The 19814-nt window shown below is 55.4% G+C and overlaps 1 protein-coding gene across 6 annotated transcripts in view; it reads left to right on the forward strand.

The window, feature by feature from the left end:
• Positions 1–19814, forward strand: part of NRXN2 (neurexin 2) — a 107887-nt gene that overhangs the window by 43067 nt on the left and 45006 nt on the right. For 5 of the 6 annotated variants that reach the window (XM_012665222.1, XM_012665227.1, XM_012665245.1 and 2 more), the window contains 6 exons: positions 5987–6148; positions 6906–7344; positions 10682–11068; positions 11287–11490; positions 17931–17957; positions 19553–19672. In XM_012665222.1, the coding sequence (XP_012520676.1) occupies positions 5987–6148; positions 6906–7344; positions 10682–11068; positions 11287–11490; positions 17931–17957; positions 19553–19672 (1339 nt within the window). The remainder of the gene's footprint in view (positions 1–5986; positions 6149–6905; positions 7345–10681; positions 11069–11286; positions 11491–17930; positions 17958–19552; positions 19673–19814) is intronic. The other variant, XM_012665237.1, reaches the window with a different exon arrangement.

Consider the following 19814-nt stretch of genomic DNA (forward strand, 5'->3'; position numbering starts at 1 on the left):
CCTTCACAGGCTCTGTTCCTCCAGCTGCTGCTTCTAGGAGTTAGCTGCCACAACCTGTGTCCAAGTCAGGCCATTGAGTACCGTCAGGAGCTGGCCATTTGGAATTTTCTTTACAGAGTGTCACTGGGTAGCCAACCTGGGAATTTGGGGACAGAAGGGAGGCCACCAGATCAACCTATGTGGTACACCCCAAGCACCTAGGGAATACCATCCTAGAATTAGCACCCAACAGACCTTCTCAATTTGGTTAAAAATTGCACGTGGGCTGGGGCTGCTGAAGCTCACTTTCATCATCTACCAAATGGGCTGATAATATACCCGCATTACCCATGTCATGGGGTTGGTATGAAGATCAAGTAGGGTAATAGAAGCCAAAGCATTTGTACTCTGTAAAGGACAGTAGAATTTTATTAAGCTTTATAAAACGTTAACTAATTATCTCAGTGTTTCCAGGGCAGCGATGTTTCGTAAAGAAATAATTCCCTGCCCATAGTAAACCCTGGAGAATACAGCATCTCTGCCCCACAGGAGATCCTATTACCATCCCTTCTTAGGAATCAGTCCCAAAATAACTGCATGAAACCCCAGACTGCTTCAGGAATTGGGCTGGGGAGGAGGAGGAGGAAAGATAAATGACTTGGTTAAGTTGGTTAAGAAGCAAACAACCCTGTATGGTTTCAGCCCTGGCAAGGAAAATACCTGCTAAATTCTGAGTCTCTAAATTAGTCCACACTTTCCTGCCTGAGCAACACTGATTGGTGAACAGATCCGGTTGCCTCTTGGTGGCCTCATGATCATTCATAAACCTGTGCTGGGGACGAGTCTTTCAGGCCAAGACTGGAGTCAGAGAGTGGGCACCAACCGCGTTCAATGTGCTCTGATTTCCAAGGCATCCCCTAGACAAGGTCTGTTTAGTTTTGAGTTTATTTTTACTAACTCGTTCATATGGACTGTTTTCTTGTTGTTTGAGCACTTCTCCTTGGGGGAGAGGGTAATTGTAGACCAAAAAGGCCAACAAGTTGAGAGGTTTGGATTAGGTACATTTAGGCTGATAGAGTTTGGTTGTAAAAATAATAATAGTTCTCTGTACATACACTGGGGTCTTTCAGTAGCTTTCCTGTTTTGAATATCAGTTAAACTTGATGAATGCCTGGATGGCAGGCAGCAGGCAGAGAGTGCTCCCAGTTAACAGATGGGGAAACTGAGGCCCGGAGAAAGCACCTTGCGTGGGGTCATATAGCGAGGTGTGGAGGAGTTTCACTTCAGTCGTCTCACTTGATGCTCAGAGTAAGCCTGGAAGAAATGGAAATGACAGAAGTCGCTAAACTCCTTTACAGATGGGAGTCAGGTGAAATGAGATTGCCCTGGAAAATGGAAAGGGCTAAATGAGAGCCCGGAATTTCTTTCTTTCTTTTTTTTTAAGGCAAGCACGAAAATGAGGTTTATCGAGGAGAGAAAGATAGGATTACAGAGCAAGAGCAAGGCACAGGTTTACAGAGCACGATACATACGCCACAGATGACGGCCAGACCCATTGTCGCAGCAAAGTGAGAGCAAAAGGAAGGGCAGAAAGGGAGAGCCCAGAATTTCTGACCTGAAGTTTTTCCTCTCTGTTCCCAAACTGTATCAAATTTAGATGTGGGGACTCACGGTCAGGCTGTAACTTCTTGGTATGTCTTTCCATCTTGTTTCTCTCCTTAGCTTCTGTCCCCCACACAGAACAGGTGGCTAACCCACTTAGCAGGCCATGTCTGACCTCGCTTAGCCTGGGGACCCTCTCTGGCCCTTGTCTTCATCCTCTGCTCCCACCCGCTTAATCCTAAGGGGATGCCAGACCTTTCCCCAGACTAGTTGCTCTTAACCACCTTCGGCTCCTGGACCCCTTTGAGAATTTGATGACAGCAGTGTACTTTCACAGAAAAAAAAAAAGGCCCTTTGGTGCAGTTTTTTGTACAGTATCAAGGGGCTTTTAATTCCTGAAGCCTAGCCACCGGGGCCACAAGCTAAAAACACTTGCCCCGCCGTCTTATTCTCCCCAGAATGAAGCCCCCTCCCAAGGAGGTCAGTGCCCTGTGATCATTGCAGGCAACTGGGAGAGGTTCCAGAAGATGGCAGAAGGGTACCCCCCTTTTCAGCCTTTCATTCTGGGGCACGGTGGGCACAGTTGCCTGCCCGTGTGGTGCTATTTATGGCCAGGACCTGGTGTCACACCCTACCCACCCTACTGCAAGGGAGCAGAGCACAAGAGAGGGGGGCTCAGCAGGGAGGGCTGGGAGCCCACCCAGGTCACAAGCTGTCCCCTGCAGCCACCTCCAGCCTGCCTCCCTGCCCCCGGGCAGGATAGTGGGCTCCTGCTGCCTCGTGCTGCTTCCCTTGTCCCCTGCCTGGACAGGACTCTTTCAGGACGGAAACTCTGACTCATTCCCCTTGGCCTACGCAGTACCCACTTGGCTTGGCTTGTCTGTGTTGAGCGGGTTGGCAGGGGTTGGGTGTAGACCCTCTGCGGTGTCCCGATAATGCCATTTGGAGAGGAGACAGCCAAGACTTCCTCCCCACTGCCTTGGGGAGGATTGTGGTGTGTGTGCAGGTGTGTCTGGGGCTCGGTTTCAGCTAAGACTTCCTCCCCACTGCCTTGGGGAGGATTGTGGTGTGTGCGCAGGTGTGTCTGGGGCTCGGTGGTTGGTGGCGGATGGGTGGTGGAATGAATGTGTGGGTCGCTCTCTGGTGAAGAAGGTAGAGTCTAATGTCCCTTCCCTTTCTTTCCAAACCCCTGAGTGTCTCTGTCTTAGTAGTCGCTCCTCTCTGCTCCTCCGTTGGAAGGAAGGTCCCCCTTCCTGCACCCCACAGCTCTTTCGCCTCCATCTCTGCTCCTCCCCAGGCCCCTGCCCCGCACGACTTCTCACGCTGGGCTGCCTTTCGCTGACCTGTCCTGCTGGTCCTGGCCCCACCCTGCTCCTCTAACCCGCACGTGTCCCAGTGGCTGCTCTGTGTGCCATGCATGGCCCCCTCCCTTCCCTCCTCCCCCGCTGGCCCCACCCCTTCCAGAAGCTGCGTGGGGCGGGGTTGGGGGGCAGGGGCATCATGAACCCTGGGGTGGAGGGGGACCGGGGGAATTATTCCCCTGTTTCCTGCTTTTACTAACGAACCTGCCATTTTTGTGTCTGGACTTTGATTTGTCTGAGGGAACAGTCGGGTTTTACTAATCTAAGTCATCTCCCTCCCTGCCTTCCCCAGAGACCTTCCTCCATTCCCTCCACCCTTGGCTCCCTTTCCACCCAGTGCCCGTCCGCCCTTAATCCCTCTACTGCCCTCTCTGGCTGCACCTCCTTAGTTATCCTGCCTCCTGCTATCCTCTGCCCCCACCCACCCCTGGGTCACATGGGTGACTGAGGCCACCTTCTTCCAATAGGGATCGTGGGAGTTACTTGCACAAATCCACAGAGGCCCCACGTGGGAAGGCGCCAGCCTGGAGGGGAATTGAGGAGGGTGTCCCCTCTGTCCACCAAGTCAGGTCCTTCTAACTCTGAGAGGGTGAAGGGGGGTGACCTTGGCAAATGGAGTGGGTGAAGAGAACCCATAAGGTGAGGGAGGTGGCCAGTGGCTGGTGTCCTGGCTTCTGAGGCCTGGGAGGGAGGACATAGCTGAGGGGCTCAGGTGGGCTGGAGGAGATTCTCTTCCTGGGGAGCTTTGGGGCCAGGAGAGCCCTCTCCCTGCACAGAAGCAGGGGTGCACTTGAGGATCTGTCACCAAAGAAAGTCACAGGCTCCCCAGGCATTAGGTTTATAGATGGAGACACAGGCAGGGTGGCCCAGTCACAAGGTAACTTGCAGTTGACCTTTAATGACTATGTGCTGTGTCCCCTGGACTGTGCTGGGATTAGTGGGGTTACAAGGACACATTGGGCTGGTGCCTGCCCTTCAGGAGCTGGCCAGTTGGGGTTACCGCACTTGGGCTCAGAAACTAATTAGCCCTGTCCCATCTAAGGCCACTTCTGCCTACTCCAGAAGGTTCCTGGTCTCTCACTACAGCATCAGGAGGGGCGGAGCTTGAGGCCTGGATGGACCTGGGTTTGTCCCAGGAAGGTCCCATCACCCTGTCATCCTTTCCCTGTCTTATCCCTACCCCTTCATCCTGGTCCCCTCTTCCCTTTCTCTAGCCTCTCTCTGCCCAGTCTAATCTTGTTTGCATGTTTTTGTGACTAATACTTTGACCCTTCCCTTTTCTACCCAGACCCCCACTTCCCAGCCTCAGGGTAGGGTGGAGGGGAGAAGAAATAAACAATAACAACCAGTCCTCCTCTCAAAATAAGACTCAGAGCTTTCACACTGCCCCCTTCCACAAGGACACCCCATCTCCCTTCTGCCCCCGAACCTAGTTACCCCCAGCACAAAGTTTGATGGTTCTCAGGAGGTGGCCAGTGGGGCTCAGCTCTGCCCCACCCACTGCAGGCTCCCACTGAGCTCGAGGGGGACTCGAGGGTTCTGGGAGGGCGGGAAGCTCCCCTTACCTAGGTTCTGCCCACGTCCCTTGGGAGTTCCTCCCCTCAGCCTCAACAGCAGAGCTCTGGAGACCAGTTGCTGGAAGATGGCTGGCGGCATGTGCGTATGGACTGGTGTGGATGGCGACATCACAGGATGGGACTAGGAGGTCCCAATCTCCAGACTTTGCCAGAAAAGGGGTTACTGAGGCACATCTGGGGAGTGGGAAGTAGGGGTGAGCTGCGGCCTGTGGAAGTACAGTGTTGGGCTAACCATGAGCCAGCTTCCTGCTTGCCCTGTGGGGGTCCCCCCTCTTTCCCAGCTGGCCTCCCTCAAACCACTGCCCTCCCGGAGTGGGGGTTCATGGTCCCACAGCCCTAGCTCTTTCCTTGCTGGGTGTCTTGAACCCTTGTGAGCTGTTCATAAGGCTAGACTTTTCAGGGACCAGATGGGCATTTCCCTGGGGCACTGGTAGGGTCAGAGAGTTTCCTGTCCTTGTCATGCCCTGCCCCACCTAAGGTCACTTATGCCTTCTCTAGCCCACTGCTGAGTGCTTCTGCCTTGTGGGACACCAGGTACTCCCCGATCCCTATCTATCTTGCTTTCTTACTGAATTTTCAGCACCCAGCAGAAAGGTATTCATGAGCTTAGGCCTGTCCCCCTCTGTTCCCTAACCTGGCCCTGACTCCCTAGCATAACTGTGGTAGTGTCAGTAGAGAAGACAATGAGATAGAAAGAAAGGAAGGGCTGCCGTCTGTTTTGGGGGCAAGAGAGAGACCTGAATATAAGGGGACCTGAGGAGTGAAGAGACAGCCTCAAGAAGGGGCTGGAAGTGCAAACCCTGGAAACTTGGGTGGCAGGGGTGGGACTCAACTCTATGGGTGTTATACAAGCCCAGGAAGTTCCAAGACTTCCCAGGAATACGTGAACTCTTGGTTCTCACGCTGCTGTCTTTCATCTCCCCCACTGGGCTCAGACTTACAGGCCTTCTCAGCGCCCAGAAGGGAGGGCTGCAGGGAAGTCTGAACCACCAAGATCCAGGGAGCACTGGTGTTCCCTGCCTCACTTTTGAAAGAAGCTCTGCAATCACGTGTGTCCACAGAGAATCTGCAAGAGGAGGAAAGTGAGGGCACCATTTGCATTCCTGCATGTCCCAGACTGGGGCCCTGTCCTGGAGTCCCCATTCCCGTTCAGAGCACCTTCCAGGAACTATTCTTGAGGCTGCTTGTGGTGAGCTCTGCAGGTACCCTCCAGGCTCCTGCCTGCTGAGCTGGGGGCCACTGGGCAGGCCTTAGCCCACCCTGAAACCATCAAATCTTGTGCTGCCTCCTTTTCCTCCTTCCCTCTCTTCCCCCACTGTTCCTCTTCCAAGACAAGCAGACATAAAAATGAGGGGGTCCCCCTCCCCTGCTGCCCCCTGGCCCCTCCCTTGCCCAGCCTGTGGTTCTTCTCAGGGAGTTGATGCCAGTTGTCTCCTGTCTCTCCCCCTCCCTCCCTGGGCTGGGCAGGTGACCATCTCAGTGGACGGGATCCTGACCACCACAGGCTACACGCAGGAGGATTACACCATGCTGGGCTCTGACGACTTCTTCTACATTGGGGGCAGCCCCAACACAGCCGACCTGCCGGGCTCGCCCGTCAGCAACAACTTCATGGGCTGCCTCAAGGACGTGAGTAGGGCTAGGAAGCGGCTTGGGTCAGCCCAGGAGCCCTCTGGCCCCTGTCTTCAGTGTGACTTAGTCTGACCTGGCCGACTGCCTGGGTCCTCTGTTCCTTCCAAGTCCACGGTGGGAGACAGCCCCTCTTTAAAACCTAAGGCCCATTGACTTGGTCAAGAGGCTTCTGCCTCTTGTTTCCCTGAGCCTTAGAAGCCCCCATCCTCTCAGAGGACCTTAAAGGCAGCTGTGGTGCAGAGGAAAGAATGTTGGATGTGAAGACTAAAGACCTGGGTTTGAGTCCCTGCACTTCCAGTCTCTAGCTCCGTGACTTTGGCCAAGTCATGTGACTGATGCTTGGTTTCCTCATCTGTAGATGAGTGGTCAGTACCTACTTCTTAAGGGTGTTGTAAGGAGCAGATGAGAATGTAAGTGAAAATACTCTGTCAATTAATTAGAAAATGGCACCAGGTGTTGGCGGCGATTGCTGGCCTTGTCCTTGTTAGGAACTGCAATACAGCGGCCCTGAGAGCCCACAGGGCGAGCCACCTCGCTGGCGCTGGGCCAGAAGACAGGACAGAGGAAATACATGGGGCAAGGGAACCTCTGTGCAGGAAGCTGTAGAACCAGGCCCAAGCCAAGTGGTCTGGTGGCACTGAGCAGGGGCTACCAGGGGTGGTGGCTGGGTCTCCTGGTGCTGGCTGCTGCTAGGCAGGAGTAGCCAGGCCCTAAGCTGCTTTGCCTCTTATCTGTGACCCCACTCTCCCTGCAGGTGGTCTATAAGAACAATGACTTCAAGCTGGAACTATCCCGCCTGGCTAAGGAAGGGGACCCCAAGATGAAGCTGCAGGGAGATTTGTCATTCCGCTGTGAGGATGTGGCTGCTCTGGACCCTGTGACCTTTGAGAGTCCTGAGGCCTTTGTGGCGCTGCCCCGCTGGAGCGCCAAGCGCACTGGCTCTATCTCCCTAGACTTCCGCACCACGGAGCCCAACGGGCTGCTGCTCTTCAGCCAGGGCCGACGGGCTGGGGCCGGGGCCGGTGGCCACAGCTCCACCCAGCGGGCTGACTACTTTGCCATGGAGCTGTTGGACGGCTACCTCTATCTTCTGCTGGACATGGGCTCCGGGGGCATCAAGCTGCGGGCGTCCAGCCGCAAGGTCAATGATGGCGAGTGGTGCCATGTGGACTTCCAGAGAGATGGGCGCAAAGGTCAGGAGCCCTCTGGACCCTCCCCCTCCCCCGGCCACTCCTCTCCACCTGCCCCGACATCCTCTCCAGCTCTCTGCAGCTGGTTTTCTGCTCACACCGTTTCCTGTATTCCTCCCTTGCAGCTTCTCCTCCACCCTCCTCGGGTCCTCCCATTGTCCTTTCGGTCATGCCGAGTTGGCAGTTGTAGTGTTTGGCATCAGCCGGACCTGGACTCGTACCTCTGCTCTCCTACTTGCTGCCTGTGGGACTCAGTTTCCTTTCTGTGAAAGAAATATTTACCCCAGGGGTGTGAAGAGGAGAGAATCAGGGCACATGTGTAGAAGCATTAGCACAGTGCCCAACACAGAGTGGACATCCCATTGTCCTTTAAGAAAATATCTTCCCAGCCACGCCTCCCTTCTATCTGGAGCCATTAAACTTTCTCTTAGTAGCACACTCACAAATATTTACTGAGCACCTACTGTATACCAGGTGCTGTCCAAGGTGCTGGCGATAGGGACAGCAGGAGCCCCTGTTCTGGTGGCAGGGGGAGAGAGACAGGCAGGAAGCAACCAGGCATTCCTGCCTGGCAGTGAGGGCTCTAGAACATAAAGCAACAGGGCAGAGAGTGCTCGCGGGGGCAGGGGCAGGTGCCAGTTCTCAAACCTTCTGTCACTGTAGCCACCCTCTCTCCTCCACCCTTCCTTTCAGTCTTTCTTTCCAGTCCTCTTCTTGTTTTCTGTCTGTGAATTCTTCCCTCTTTATTCTCTCCCACCTTGTTGAACACGAGAGAATTATCCAAGAAAGAGAGAATTGATATAAATGGGACTGACATATCATACAATTTAAGCACTTATCAACATTAGCTAAATTTCTGTGCTGCCCCAGCTATCACTGAGCTGGGCTTGTGAGTCTGGGTGGAGTGACCTTTCCTCCACACACGGGAAGGAGTGGGATGCTGTGGCTCCCGGAAGTGTCAGCTTCTTATGGACTTGCTGTTTCTTCCTCTTCCTTCCTCAAAGAAATGTTGCCTTCCCCGGGCTTTACATTAAATGGTTTCACCCCCAGGTGGTGTCTCAGGACAGCAGCAGGGGTCCACCATAGAGCCCTCTGCCTTCACAGAGCCCAGGGTTTCCACACAGGTGGTCAGTAACTCCCCAGGCTGGGAGCCTGCCCAGGCCTTGCAGAGCACGCCTGGGCTCCCGCTCCTCTGTGCCTGCAGGAAGCGGCCCTGTTAGCCTCACACCGGTCTCTAGAGCCCAGACGCCAGGGATCACCATCTTAACCAACTCCAGACGTTTCTGATGGCCCTCGTTCACATGTGCACATGAACGCAGACTCGGGGCAGCCATTCCAACAAGGCTCTCTTAGACCTTTTCTCTGACTTTTTTTGAAATTGTGGTGCATTATATATAACATAAAATTTACCATCTTAACCATTTTTAAGTGTACAGTTCAGTGACATTAAGTACATTCACATTGTTGTGTAACTATCAACCTCATTCATCTTCCCAAACTGAAACTCTGCACCCATTAAACACTAAGTCCCCATTCCCCCTCTCCAGCCCCTGGCACCCACCCACCCTACTTTCTGTCTAAGAATTTGATGACTCTAGGGACCTCGGTTAAGTGGAGTCATATAGTACTTGTCCTTTTGTGACTGGCTTATTTCACTTTGCATAATGTCAGAATTTCCTTCTTTTTTAAGGCTGAATAACATTCCATTGTCTGTATATATACCCTGTGTTTATCCAGTCACATGCTGATGGATGCTGGGGTTGTTCCTTTCCATGTTTGGTGGGACCTTGGAGCAGAGACTTGCTCTCACTTCTATTTCCTCTCACTCATGCCCCATTACACACCCCTTTCCCCAGCTCTTCCTTTCCCTCCACCTCCTCCTCCAACATTCAATTCATCTGTTGAGAGCCCCAGGAGTCCCCTGCAGTGTGTGGGCAGAGCAGGCGTCAGGGGAATCTGGCTATAAACAGAGGAGTGGTGATCAAGGGTACCATGTTTGGGGGCCTGTTGAGGGAGTGGCCCCCAGCCCTGGGAAGTGCGTTTAGCAGCAGGACCCTGAGCCATCTGACACCTTGTACGGAGAGAACAGGCAAGGGACCATGTTATTAAAAGCGGGCCCAGGGGAATGACATCCCTGGTTCAGGTCAGATTTTGAGCAGAAGAGAACACGTCCTAAGAAGGCACCATGTCTATAGAGGGGCCCTGATTCTGCCCCTTCATTTCCCACCCCTGTGTTCACACTCTGATCTCCTCCTGTACCCTCTTCCGAAGCTCCCTGCCAAATTCAGACCTAATGTAGACCAAACCCTCCTTACCTCTCTTTAACCCCATCAAGACAGGCAGAGTTCTTTCTTTTTTTTAAAGAGTTCTTCCAAACTGGAAAAAGGAGAAAGGAAGGAAAAATATATGGAATCAAAAATACAAACAAAACTAGTGTATAGTTTTCTATAGCTTAAGATGTCAGTAGAGGCTTTGAAGCTCCCACCTGATCCTAAATCTTTCTTCTAAGATAATCACCCTCTCCTTCCAAAGAACTCTTCCACTCAAAAGCCCCCTGTCTGCCTCCTTTCTCCTGGCTGCCATCCTGCCTCCCAGGCTCTAGAGCCGAGCTGCCTGCGTGTCCTGTCCACCTGCACAACTTGGGCTCCAGACTGAGGCTGGACAGGGTGGCTCTGAGGTCTTGCTGCCTGGGTCAAGCTTTGGCTCTGCTCCTTCCCTGCTGTGGCACTTTGGGCAGGTTCCCCAGTCTCTGTAAGCCTTGCCTGCCGTTTCAAAATGGGATCGTAAATGAACAATTTCATAGAGTTATTGTGAGACTTAAGTGATATAATATATTTAAAGAGCTAGGTGCCTGGCATCTAGTCGTAAAAGCTCAATAAACGTTAGAGGGGGAAAAGGCCCTTTGGGTTTGAATGTTTCAGCTTCCTTAAGGTTCTCTGCCTCTAGTTCCGGGAACGAGGGGCTGGATGGTGGGAATGACCCAGAGAACGATCCAGCCTTTCTGGGTTCAAGCTTTTGGGCATGTCTACCTCCTTCCTGAACATCCTCTGAGGACTTGTTCTGGTGGGGAGGAGGGGTCTGGACAGAGGCCCATAGCTCACTGCAGCTGGGCTGGGGCTGGATCCCACAAGCTCCTGAACCTGGGGACTGTGTCAGGCAGTTTCTGCAGCAAGGCCGATGAGACTGAGCTTCCAGCCTGGGGCGGCTGCTCGTCCTCTTGAGCCTGCTGCAGGGTGCAGGGTGGAGGGGCTCGGCTGGGATTGGGGGCCTCCCTGGCAGAGTCAGGGCACCCCTTTCTGGCCTGTGGCTTCTTTCCAGCCTGCCTTCCCTTGGTCCCCAGGCTCTATCTCGGTGAACAGCCGCAGCACACCATTCCTGGCCACTGGGGAGAGCGAGATCCTGGACCTGGAGAGCGAGCTGTACCTGGGCGGTCTCCCTGAGGGGGGGCGGGTGGACCTGCCCCTGCCCCCAGAGGTGTGGACGGCAGCGCTCCGGGCTGGCTACGTGGGCTGCGTGCGGGACCTCTTCATAGATGGGCGTAGCCGAGACCTGCGGGGCCTGGCCGAGACGCAGGGGGCTGTGGGCGTCGCCCCTTTCTGTTCCCGGGAGACGCTGAAGCAGTGTGCTTCTGGCCCCTGTCGCAACGGGGGCGTCTGTCGAGAGGGCTGGAACCGCTTCGTCTGTGACTGCATCGGGACCGGCTTTCTGGGGCGGGTCTGTGAGAGAGGTGAGGCTAGTCTTCATCCTGAGTGTCTTCACTCCCCATCCCTGTGCCCCTCCTTCTCAGGGTGGTCCCACTCTCCATGCCTGTGCCCCTTCCTCCCCAGGGTGCCCCTCATAGGCCAGGCCTAGCCTTGTCATCTTGTAATGATGCTCTGGTTTTCTCTCTCCCTCCACTGGCCTTTGCCTGTCCCCCTCTTCCCTCTTCCTGGACTTCTGGGTCAGAGGCCACGGTCCTGAGCTACGATGGCTCCATGTACATGAAGATCATGCTGCCTAACGCCATGCACACAGAGGCAGAGGATGTGTCCCTGCGTTTCATGTCCCAGCGGGCCTACGGACTCATGATGGCCACCACCTCCAGGGAGTCTGCTGACACCCTGCGCCTCGAGCTGGATGGGGGGCAGATGAAGCTCACTGTCAACCTTGGTAACCACCCCACCCTGTGCTTCCTGGCCCTCTCCCTGGCCCTGTCTCTGACCCACACGCCCCTCTGTCTGGAGAAGCTGGTGGTGGCACCAGCAAGAGGTTCCCTCAGTAGAGTTTGGAGGTGGGGCAGTGCCAGCCTGGGTCAGAGCCCCTGAGAGCTCTGTCCCTGGCGAGATGCACAGTGCAGGGCAATGCTCTGTGCTTGACAACACTGAGGGATGGAGACCGGAGTGCCCAAGTATGTCTGGGGTGTGATGACTGTCCTCCCAGGGTGCTCACACGGAGTCTTGGTGGCGTCTGCACCGCACACACATGTAATGACACAGCTCATTCTTGGTTGTGGGCTCATCCACCTGCTCATTCATTGGTTCATTCATTTGGGAAGCGCTCCCTCATGCCTACTGGGTGCTGGGCCCGAGTTCAGTGCGTGGCAGATGCAGAGATGAGCAAGACCTGGCCCCCGCATGCAGCTGCCCTTGTCTGCTCTGCTCCGTTTAAAGAGCCATCTCTGTGTTGGCGTTTGTAGGTGCACATGTGTACACTGGACACACGGGATGTGCCATCTTCCCCTTGTCATGCTGTGTACTTTCATGTTTGAGCCCCATAGCTACTCTATGAAGACACCAGATCACCTGGCAGACCTTACTGTCCCTGTTCATAGATTCTGAAATTCATATATTGACTTGTCCAACATTACAAAGCTAGTGATGGCAGGGGGAAGAGCTAGGACTCAAACCAGGTCATTTGCCTTAAAGTACAATGCTTTTCCCGTCGCCTCTGACAGGGCTGGGGGTGGAGGGGCATTAGGCTGCTGGCCCTCCGTGCCCATGGGTGAGAGCAGGCCTCGGCTCCACTTCACCTGCAGCCCCCAGGGTGTCTGCATGGGCCGGACCATGAGGCCTGGTAGGCTCTCTCCATGGGCTTCACCTCTCATGGTCAGAGCAAAAAGGAAGCAGCAGGTTCGCTCATGCAGCTAATATTTATGGGACACCTGATAAGTGCCACACATGTTCCAAGCCAGGGTTACAGCAGTGAATAAGCAAAGTCCCCACCTGTATGCAGCTTTCAGAGCAGGGGAACCCTGGGAGTGAGAGGTCCTAAGCTATTCAGGGTAGAGTCAATCTGTCCATTTCATACTGGCCTCTCAAAGAATACGAAAGTGTAGCACTGAAGGACCTGCCATGTAGGAAGTCTTCAGGCCACTACAGGCACCTGTATGTCCTGGGCCTAGAGGAGAAGGAGGGCTTTTCTGAGTAGATTAGAATCCTCAACTGGAGAGAATACAGAGATTTGAGCTTTTAAATATTTATCCAGAGTCCCAGCCTAACACTGGTCTCTAGGGCATTTGGGGGACAGACTGTGGCCTTTTGGGGGCCCGTTACCTCATTATTATATTTATACCGTATCCTTTCCTTTTCCCCTTTTGGCCACCTGGCCTTTGTATTCCTAGGACAAGGACTTGCCGAGAGAGGCGGCAGCTGGAGGTGGGGAGGTGTGCGGGTAGCCAGGGCCTCAGAGTCGGTTTGAGGGGTTCCTTGCAGCTCTGCTTCTAACCACAATTGCAGCCTGTAAAGTGGGTGGTGTGAGGCAGCTCTGCAGGGGAAAGCAGGCCAGGACATGCCCTTTGGCCGAAGCTCCACAAGTCTGTACAGGGTCGCCTGCATCCCTGAGACTGTCAAGGGAGGAAGGCCGAGCCCAGGACCCCATGAGTGGCTTGTGCTTCTCAGACGGCCCAGGTCCGTGTACCCAGCATTCGATGCCCTGCCTTCGCCCCAGCATATGTGTGTTCTTCATGTGGCTAAGCCACATGGCTCTGTGCTTGATGGGGACACAGCAGGGAAAATCTGGGGCCTTTGATTTTCAGGGAAGGCAGATGCTTCTTGCTGCTTAGATTGTCCCGGGCCCCTGGGAAGAAAGTACGTTTCTTTAGATTAGACAAGAGGCAGCATCCTTCGCCAGGAAAATTTATCTTGGTGGCCCTTGGGACTTTTCACCTTAGGATGTACCCTCTCGTCTCCATGGGCATGCTTTTCTTCTGTGCCACATGAGTACTCAAAAGTCAGAGAACAAGGTGGCCCTCCTGGAAGACCCATCGTGTTAAGAATAGGCTTCCCAGACTGACAGCCAACAGGACTGTCCTCCCACCTACCTCTCACCCCTGGCTGTGCCCCTGCCCCCACCCACAGAGATGTATGTGCTGCAATGCCATCTTTAGCATGGTTCATGACAAGCTGTGACCAAACATTTGGTGCAGAGGCATCTGTCTACAGACATCTCCTGATGCGTGTACACAGAGGTGTGTAGCCACTGTGTAAGTGCTATGGACACACAGGTGGCCCCTACCCAGCAACCCAGCCTTGGGCTATGATGGGAAGAGTGCTGGGCTACCTAGGGTCTAGCCCTGGTATCTTTCACTGCTGGGTAAGTCATTTCCCATCTCTGAGACTCTATTTTTTTTTTTTTTTGAGACAGGGTCTCACTCTGTCACCTGGGCTAGAGTACAGTGGCATCATCATAGCTCACTGCAACTCAAACTCCTGAGCTCAAGCGATCTTCCTGCCCGCAGCCTCCTGAGTAGCTGGGACTACAGGTGTGCACCACCACGCCCGGCTAATTTTTTTAGTAGAGGCAGGGTCTCAATTTTGGTCAGGCTGGTCTTGAACTTCTGAACCCAAGCAATCCTCCTGCTTCGAACTCCCAGAGTGCTAGGATTACTGGTGTGAGCCACCGCACCCAGCGTCTCTGTTTTTTTATCTGTCAAATGAGGATAAGAATCCCCTGCCTGCTTTCTGTGGTGGTTTTGAGGCTCCAGTGTAATAATGGGAATGAAGGCGTTATACAAGACATTATATGCAAGGCATGCATGTAGAGACCCCCAGGCTTCTCAAAGGAAGACCACACTGGGACAGGTACCTGAGCTTGGAGCCGGGCCTAGGGCTTGCTTCCACATAGCATGACCCAGTGTGGCCCCCACCTTGGGAGCCCCATTCTGATCCCCACCTACCTGCTTACTCCCCAGAGCCTCAGAGCCTCACAGACAGGAGCAGCGCCAAGGCCCCTGTCCAGGCTGCACCTGCTGGGGAACTGGGAGAAGCCTGGGAGGCTCGGTCTCTGACTGTGTGGTCTGGTGCTATAGGGAAGCACTTGGTGGGATGAAACAGACTCAGGACTGGGCCTAAAGAGGGAGCGGAGGCTGCCAGTGACCACTTCGCAGGACAGCTGGGAAGAGGCCTCAGTGACACCCTCAAGAAATAGGATATTTGGTAGACAAGAGAAGGCGAAAATGGCACTGCTGCCTCTTTCCAGAGGATCCAGAGGAACTGGATTGTGCCTCCTGCCCCAGCCCTCCAGCCCCTGCCCTCCAGCCCCCACCACACCTGCAGACACTGAGTGAGGTCCCTGAGCTCTGCTTTCTCCAGCCCCTGAGCAGGGCAGTTGATTTTATGTCCCTAGGGGATGGTAGAGTCTCCTGGAGTCTTTGCCCTGTTCCAGTGTGGCCTTGGTTCCTACATTCTGCCTGTGTCTGATCTCTGGGGTCAATGCCCAGCCTGGCCTGTCCCCTCCTCCCCTCCCCGGAGTTGTCTGTCACTAGGTGTGCCTATGAGTTCCCAGCTGTTAGTGCAGCTGACATGAAGGGTGCAGTGTAATTAAGAAATCTCTGAGCTGCAAGGGGTCACCTCTTTCAACCCCCTTCATGTGAATTACCTGTGCATTTCCCACCAATGTGGGGGGATCCACCCCCCACCTCTATGGCCATTCTGATCATTGGGTTGTTGTTTCTTAGTGTCACCCTACCTTTCTGAAATTCCCGCTAGTTCTGCCCTCTTGAACCAAACAGAGCAAATGCAACCCTTCATGTTTTAAATCAAGTTAAATACACATTGCATCCCAAAGCTCTTTCACCCCAGGGGCTGTGGGAGGGTGCGCTGCCTTCCCACCTCGGGCCGGTCAGTAGTCATCGAGACCGGGCTGCTGGGAGCCGGCTCTGAATGAGGGCTGCATCAGGAGTGCGTGTTGCCACCCTGTGATGTCGCTTAGATGTACTGGAGCCGTGGGACCACCCTCTCCAGTCTGTGGGGCCTGGGTTGGGTGGGGCCCAGTGGGGTGGGGCCAGGAAGCCCGTGTTCTCCCCCGGCAGTTCCTTTCCACGCAGACTGCTCTCTGCCATCGGTCCCATCACACATTCATATGACGACCCTGGTCTCTGTGTCCAGCCAGGGCCTTGGTGGGTCTGTCTTTACAGACCAATCACTTCTGCCCATTCCCTGCACTTGAGGCACAGGTCACTAGTTAACAGGTTACTAGTTAGTGCTCCCTGAACTGTGCTTGGGTGAGTGTGTGTGCTGAAGGGGCTGAATTTCTCCCACTCCTGCTTGGGCCCTGGCTTTCCTCTGGAGTGGGGCTGTCTCCCCCCACCACCCACCTGTGCCACCCATCTTCAAGGGGTGTTTATTCTCCTCAAACCCCACTGGAGTGGGGGCTTCCAAGGATGGAGTCACTGCAGGGCGGGCCCAGAGCTGACACCTCTTCTCTAGACAGATGGACCCCCTCTTCCTGGTGCTCCCCTGATGGAGAAGGGAAAGAATCGAGCTCCTCCCTTGGGCCTTTTCCCCAACAGGGGCCTGGCCTGCCCTTCCAGTGCCCTTTTTTCTTTTTTGGACCCTTCATTGGTGAAGACTCTGCTGGCCCCAAGAGAGCTCCTGAGACCCGTCTCCAGGGCCTGGCACTCTTCCACCCTCACTCCGATGTCCTCTCCTTCCCCCGCTGTCAGCCTCTCCTCCCCTCTGCTGCCCCTTTCTTCCTCTTTTCTGTCTACACCCTCTCTGCCTCCTTCCTCTCACTGTGACTTCTCACTTCCCCTGTGTGTGCCCTTTCGCCTTTCTCTGCCTCTTCTGCACCCCCATGGTGCCAGGCTGTGGTTCAGGGTCCTGGCTGCTCCCCCCACTCTTCTGCTGCGGTTGACAACGCGTGTGGAGCTCAGCTGTACTGCCCGAGGGGCCCATGGCCCCCAGAGCCACAGGGGCCATTGGTTTATCTCCATTGCAGGAACCTTCAGGGGCCCAGGGGATGCCAGGTGCCACCCTCCTCTGCTTCCTGGGCCATGGGGCATGTGGGCAGAGCCTGTTCGGGAAGGAGTGACAGGAGGCCAGAAGATTGCTGTTAACCGAGGGCCAGAGACAGCCCCTTTCTGAAAGGCAAGGGCGGGCCCAGTGCACACCTGCTATCCGCTCCCTGCTCAGGATCCTCCTGTTCCAGCCCCTCAGCTCGCAGGGAGGGAAGTCAAGGCTGGGAGAGAAGTGCTCTGCTCGAGGCCACACAGTGAGTGAGTGTTAGGATGGATGAGGATGCAGCTGCCCTGTCACTCTGCGCAGGGGTTTCTGAGCTACAGCCAGCCCCTCTCCCTCAGGCTGAGTCAGTTTCTGGGTCTAGTAGGGCAGTGCAGGCAGCCTTAGGGCTTTCAGCCTGAACTCTACAGGACCCTAGTGCTCTGTTCCCTCCGCAAGGGCTGGCTGACTCCCACCTTGTAGGCGATGTGTCCCACCAGAGGGATGGCCAGAGGCCCTGGGGCCTTGGGCTGTAGGCTCTGCGTAGACATGTGCTTCCTGATCATCTCTTGAAATCAGAGTGCAGCAATGCCTGGACTGGGCAGGGGCAGGAGACTGCCTATGGTGCCTGCTTGTCCCTGACTTGCTTTGTGTCCTCAGAGAAGCCATATTTTGGGAGCCTCAGTGTCCCCATCTGTGAAGCTTTGGCTCCTCCCTAGGAAAGCAGATTAATACTAGATCCTCTTCAGGGTGAAGGACCCCCCCCATCCCTAGGGGTAGCCTGCAATCCCCCAGGATGGGAAGTGGTAGGAGGAAGGTTCCTGCAGGGGTGGTGCCAGCCCCTGGGGCTTTGGGAGGTCTATGGCCTCGGGAAGGGGGCCCTGGGGCAGACCTCTCCATTTAGCTCAGAGCCCGAAGGGGCACAGAAAGTGACGTGTCACACCTGCTCTGAGCAGGGGGTCGTCCCAGAGCAGGGGATGCAGGGACTCTGGCCCTCCCCACCCATCTCCCTCCTGGAGACAGGGGAGATGTGGGGTTGGTCAAGCCCCTACCCCCATGGTCCCCTGTACGACTGGGGTTCCCAAGGTGCCCATCTCCTTCAGACACCAGAGGCCTGGGTCCTTCTAAGAAGGGGGACCAAAGTCGTCCTCCCATCACCTGACTGCCTTGCCTCCTGGCTCTGGGGAGGGTTGGAGCCCTCTTGAGGGCAGGAGGGACAGGGGTCCTACTGAGGAAGGGGAGAGGGCACCTGGGCACGCGTGGTCCCCGGAAAGTGGCCCTGGGGGGGAACCCCCGCCCGCAGACACCCCTCCCTGTGAAGGATGTAAAAGAAAAAAAATTTGTTCTGCCTTTTTGTCTCCCCTCCCCACTCTGCCCGCCCCATGGCCCCCCCAGACTGCCTGCGCGTCGGCTGCGCACCCAGTAAGTGGCTTCCCTCTTCTTCTGCAGAGACCCAAGGGGACTGGGGTGCTGGATGCTGGGACTGAAGGAGGCAGGGTGGGGGAGGGCAGGCTCAAACACTGGCTTGAGTGGGGGTTGGATGGTGGATGCGGGGAGGGGAACAGTGTTGGGGGCAGTGGGGCATGTGGTTGTGGAGGGCAGAGGGGACCAGATGAAGCAGCACCTAGGAGAGCTGGCGGAGGGTCCGTGGCTAAGATGCTCACTGGGTTCTGGGAAGGGGACACCAGGAAGCCTTGTCGCCCAAGGCAGCAGGAGGGGAGCAGGAGGCAGAAGTCCAGGGCTGGGGCAAAGACTTGGGGAGCACCTGCAGTGGTTGCTCCCTGTGCTATTGGCTGGCAGGGAGGAACCTGGGAGGGACTGGGGATGTGCTGCTGCATCTCCAGAGGTGGCCACAAGGGGGAAGTCGAGGCACATGGGAAAGAAGATGAGGGCAGGAGGGGAGCATGTCCAGGGCCAGGAGAGTACAGCCCTCCACGGCTCAGCTCCTGTGTCAGCTGGGGGACAAGTTTCTGCCAAATGGGGGCCCCTTCAGTGGTGACAGTGAGGGCTCTCAGCAGGGGTCAGATGGAGGGTGGGTGTAGACATTTCTGGGCATCCCAGTGTGCCCAGGGCTCAATGTTCTGTCTCAGAGAGAGTGTTTCCACATGGTGTGCCTTGAGGTCACGGGAGGGAGCACGTGAACGTGGTGGGCACAGGTAGAGAGGCCGTGTGTGCTCGGCACCCATTCCTTTGTGTGTGTGTGGCGTGGTGTGCTGTGTGCTCCCAGAGTTCCTTCAGCCCCTCCAGCCCCGGCCGGAGGGAGCCCGGGGGGCCCAGGAATGACCTGGCAGTGCCACAAAGTTCAGCAACGTTTTAAAGATAAGTATGTTTTGTTTTAGACTCTGGAAGCTGATAATAAATGGTCATAATTCCTAAGAAACAGAACATTCCCCTTTCTAGCCGTGCTGCACGTTTACGTGCTATGCATGTGGTTGCGTGACCAGTGTGTGGAGTTAACCAGGCAGAAAGGTCCCACTGGGTCCCACTGTGGACGGGGGAGCTGGGTGTCTGTGGAGGATGAAGCTGTGGGTGCACATTTACATTTGGGTGCATGGCGAGGCTGGGTGAATTTTGGGGAAAGTTTTAGGTCTGTGCTTATACGCTGGGAATTTAGCTGCTAGTTACGCACACTGACGGTCCTTAGGAGTCTGGGGGAAGAGTGTGTTGGTTGTAGGTAGGAGTGTCTGTGTGCAAAGCCTTAGGGCACAGCTCCAAGGGACCCATTCACTTCATATTCTGTGGGCATGGCATCCTCTGAAGTCACACAAACGGCGGTACTGAGCGTCTGGGTTTATGACTGGGGGTGTGAAAGCTCTGGGTAGGTGTGAGGCCGTGGGTGTGTGTACTTGTGTGCACAGGTAAGATCATGTGTGTGTGTGCACGGGTAAGGTTGTGTGTGGGTATGTGTGTGTACACGTGTGTGTTGGGGGGGAGGCTGTCTGTATGCTTGGGGTAGTACAGGAAGCCACCTGTGAGTGTGTATAGGTGCCATGCTCACTCCCCCCTTGGTGCCGCAGGTAAAGGCCCGGAGACACTCTTTGCGGGGCACAAGCTCAATGACAATGAGTGGCACACGGTGAGGGTGGTGCGGCGTGGCAAGAGCCTGCAGCTGTCTGTGGACAACGTGACCGTGGAAGGTAGGTGGTCTGGGCCCAGGGAGGTGGACGCATTTCTGTGACCTGTGCTTGGCCCCATTCTACTTGGTGACTGCAGCCTGGACAGTGCTCTGGCGAGCTGCCTCTGCCAGTTCTCCCTCAGGGTTGGTGTATTATGGGGGTC

The sequence above is a fragment of the Propithecus coquereli genome, unplaced genomic scaffold (assembly GCF_000956105.1).
Source record: "Propithecus coquereli isolate 6110/MARCELLA unplaced genomic scaffold, Pcoq_1.0 Scaffold120, whole genome shotgun sequence".
NCBI classification, from domain to species: domain Eukaryota; kingdom Metazoa; phylum Chordata; class Mammalia; order Primates; family Indriidae; genus Propithecus; species Propithecus coquereli.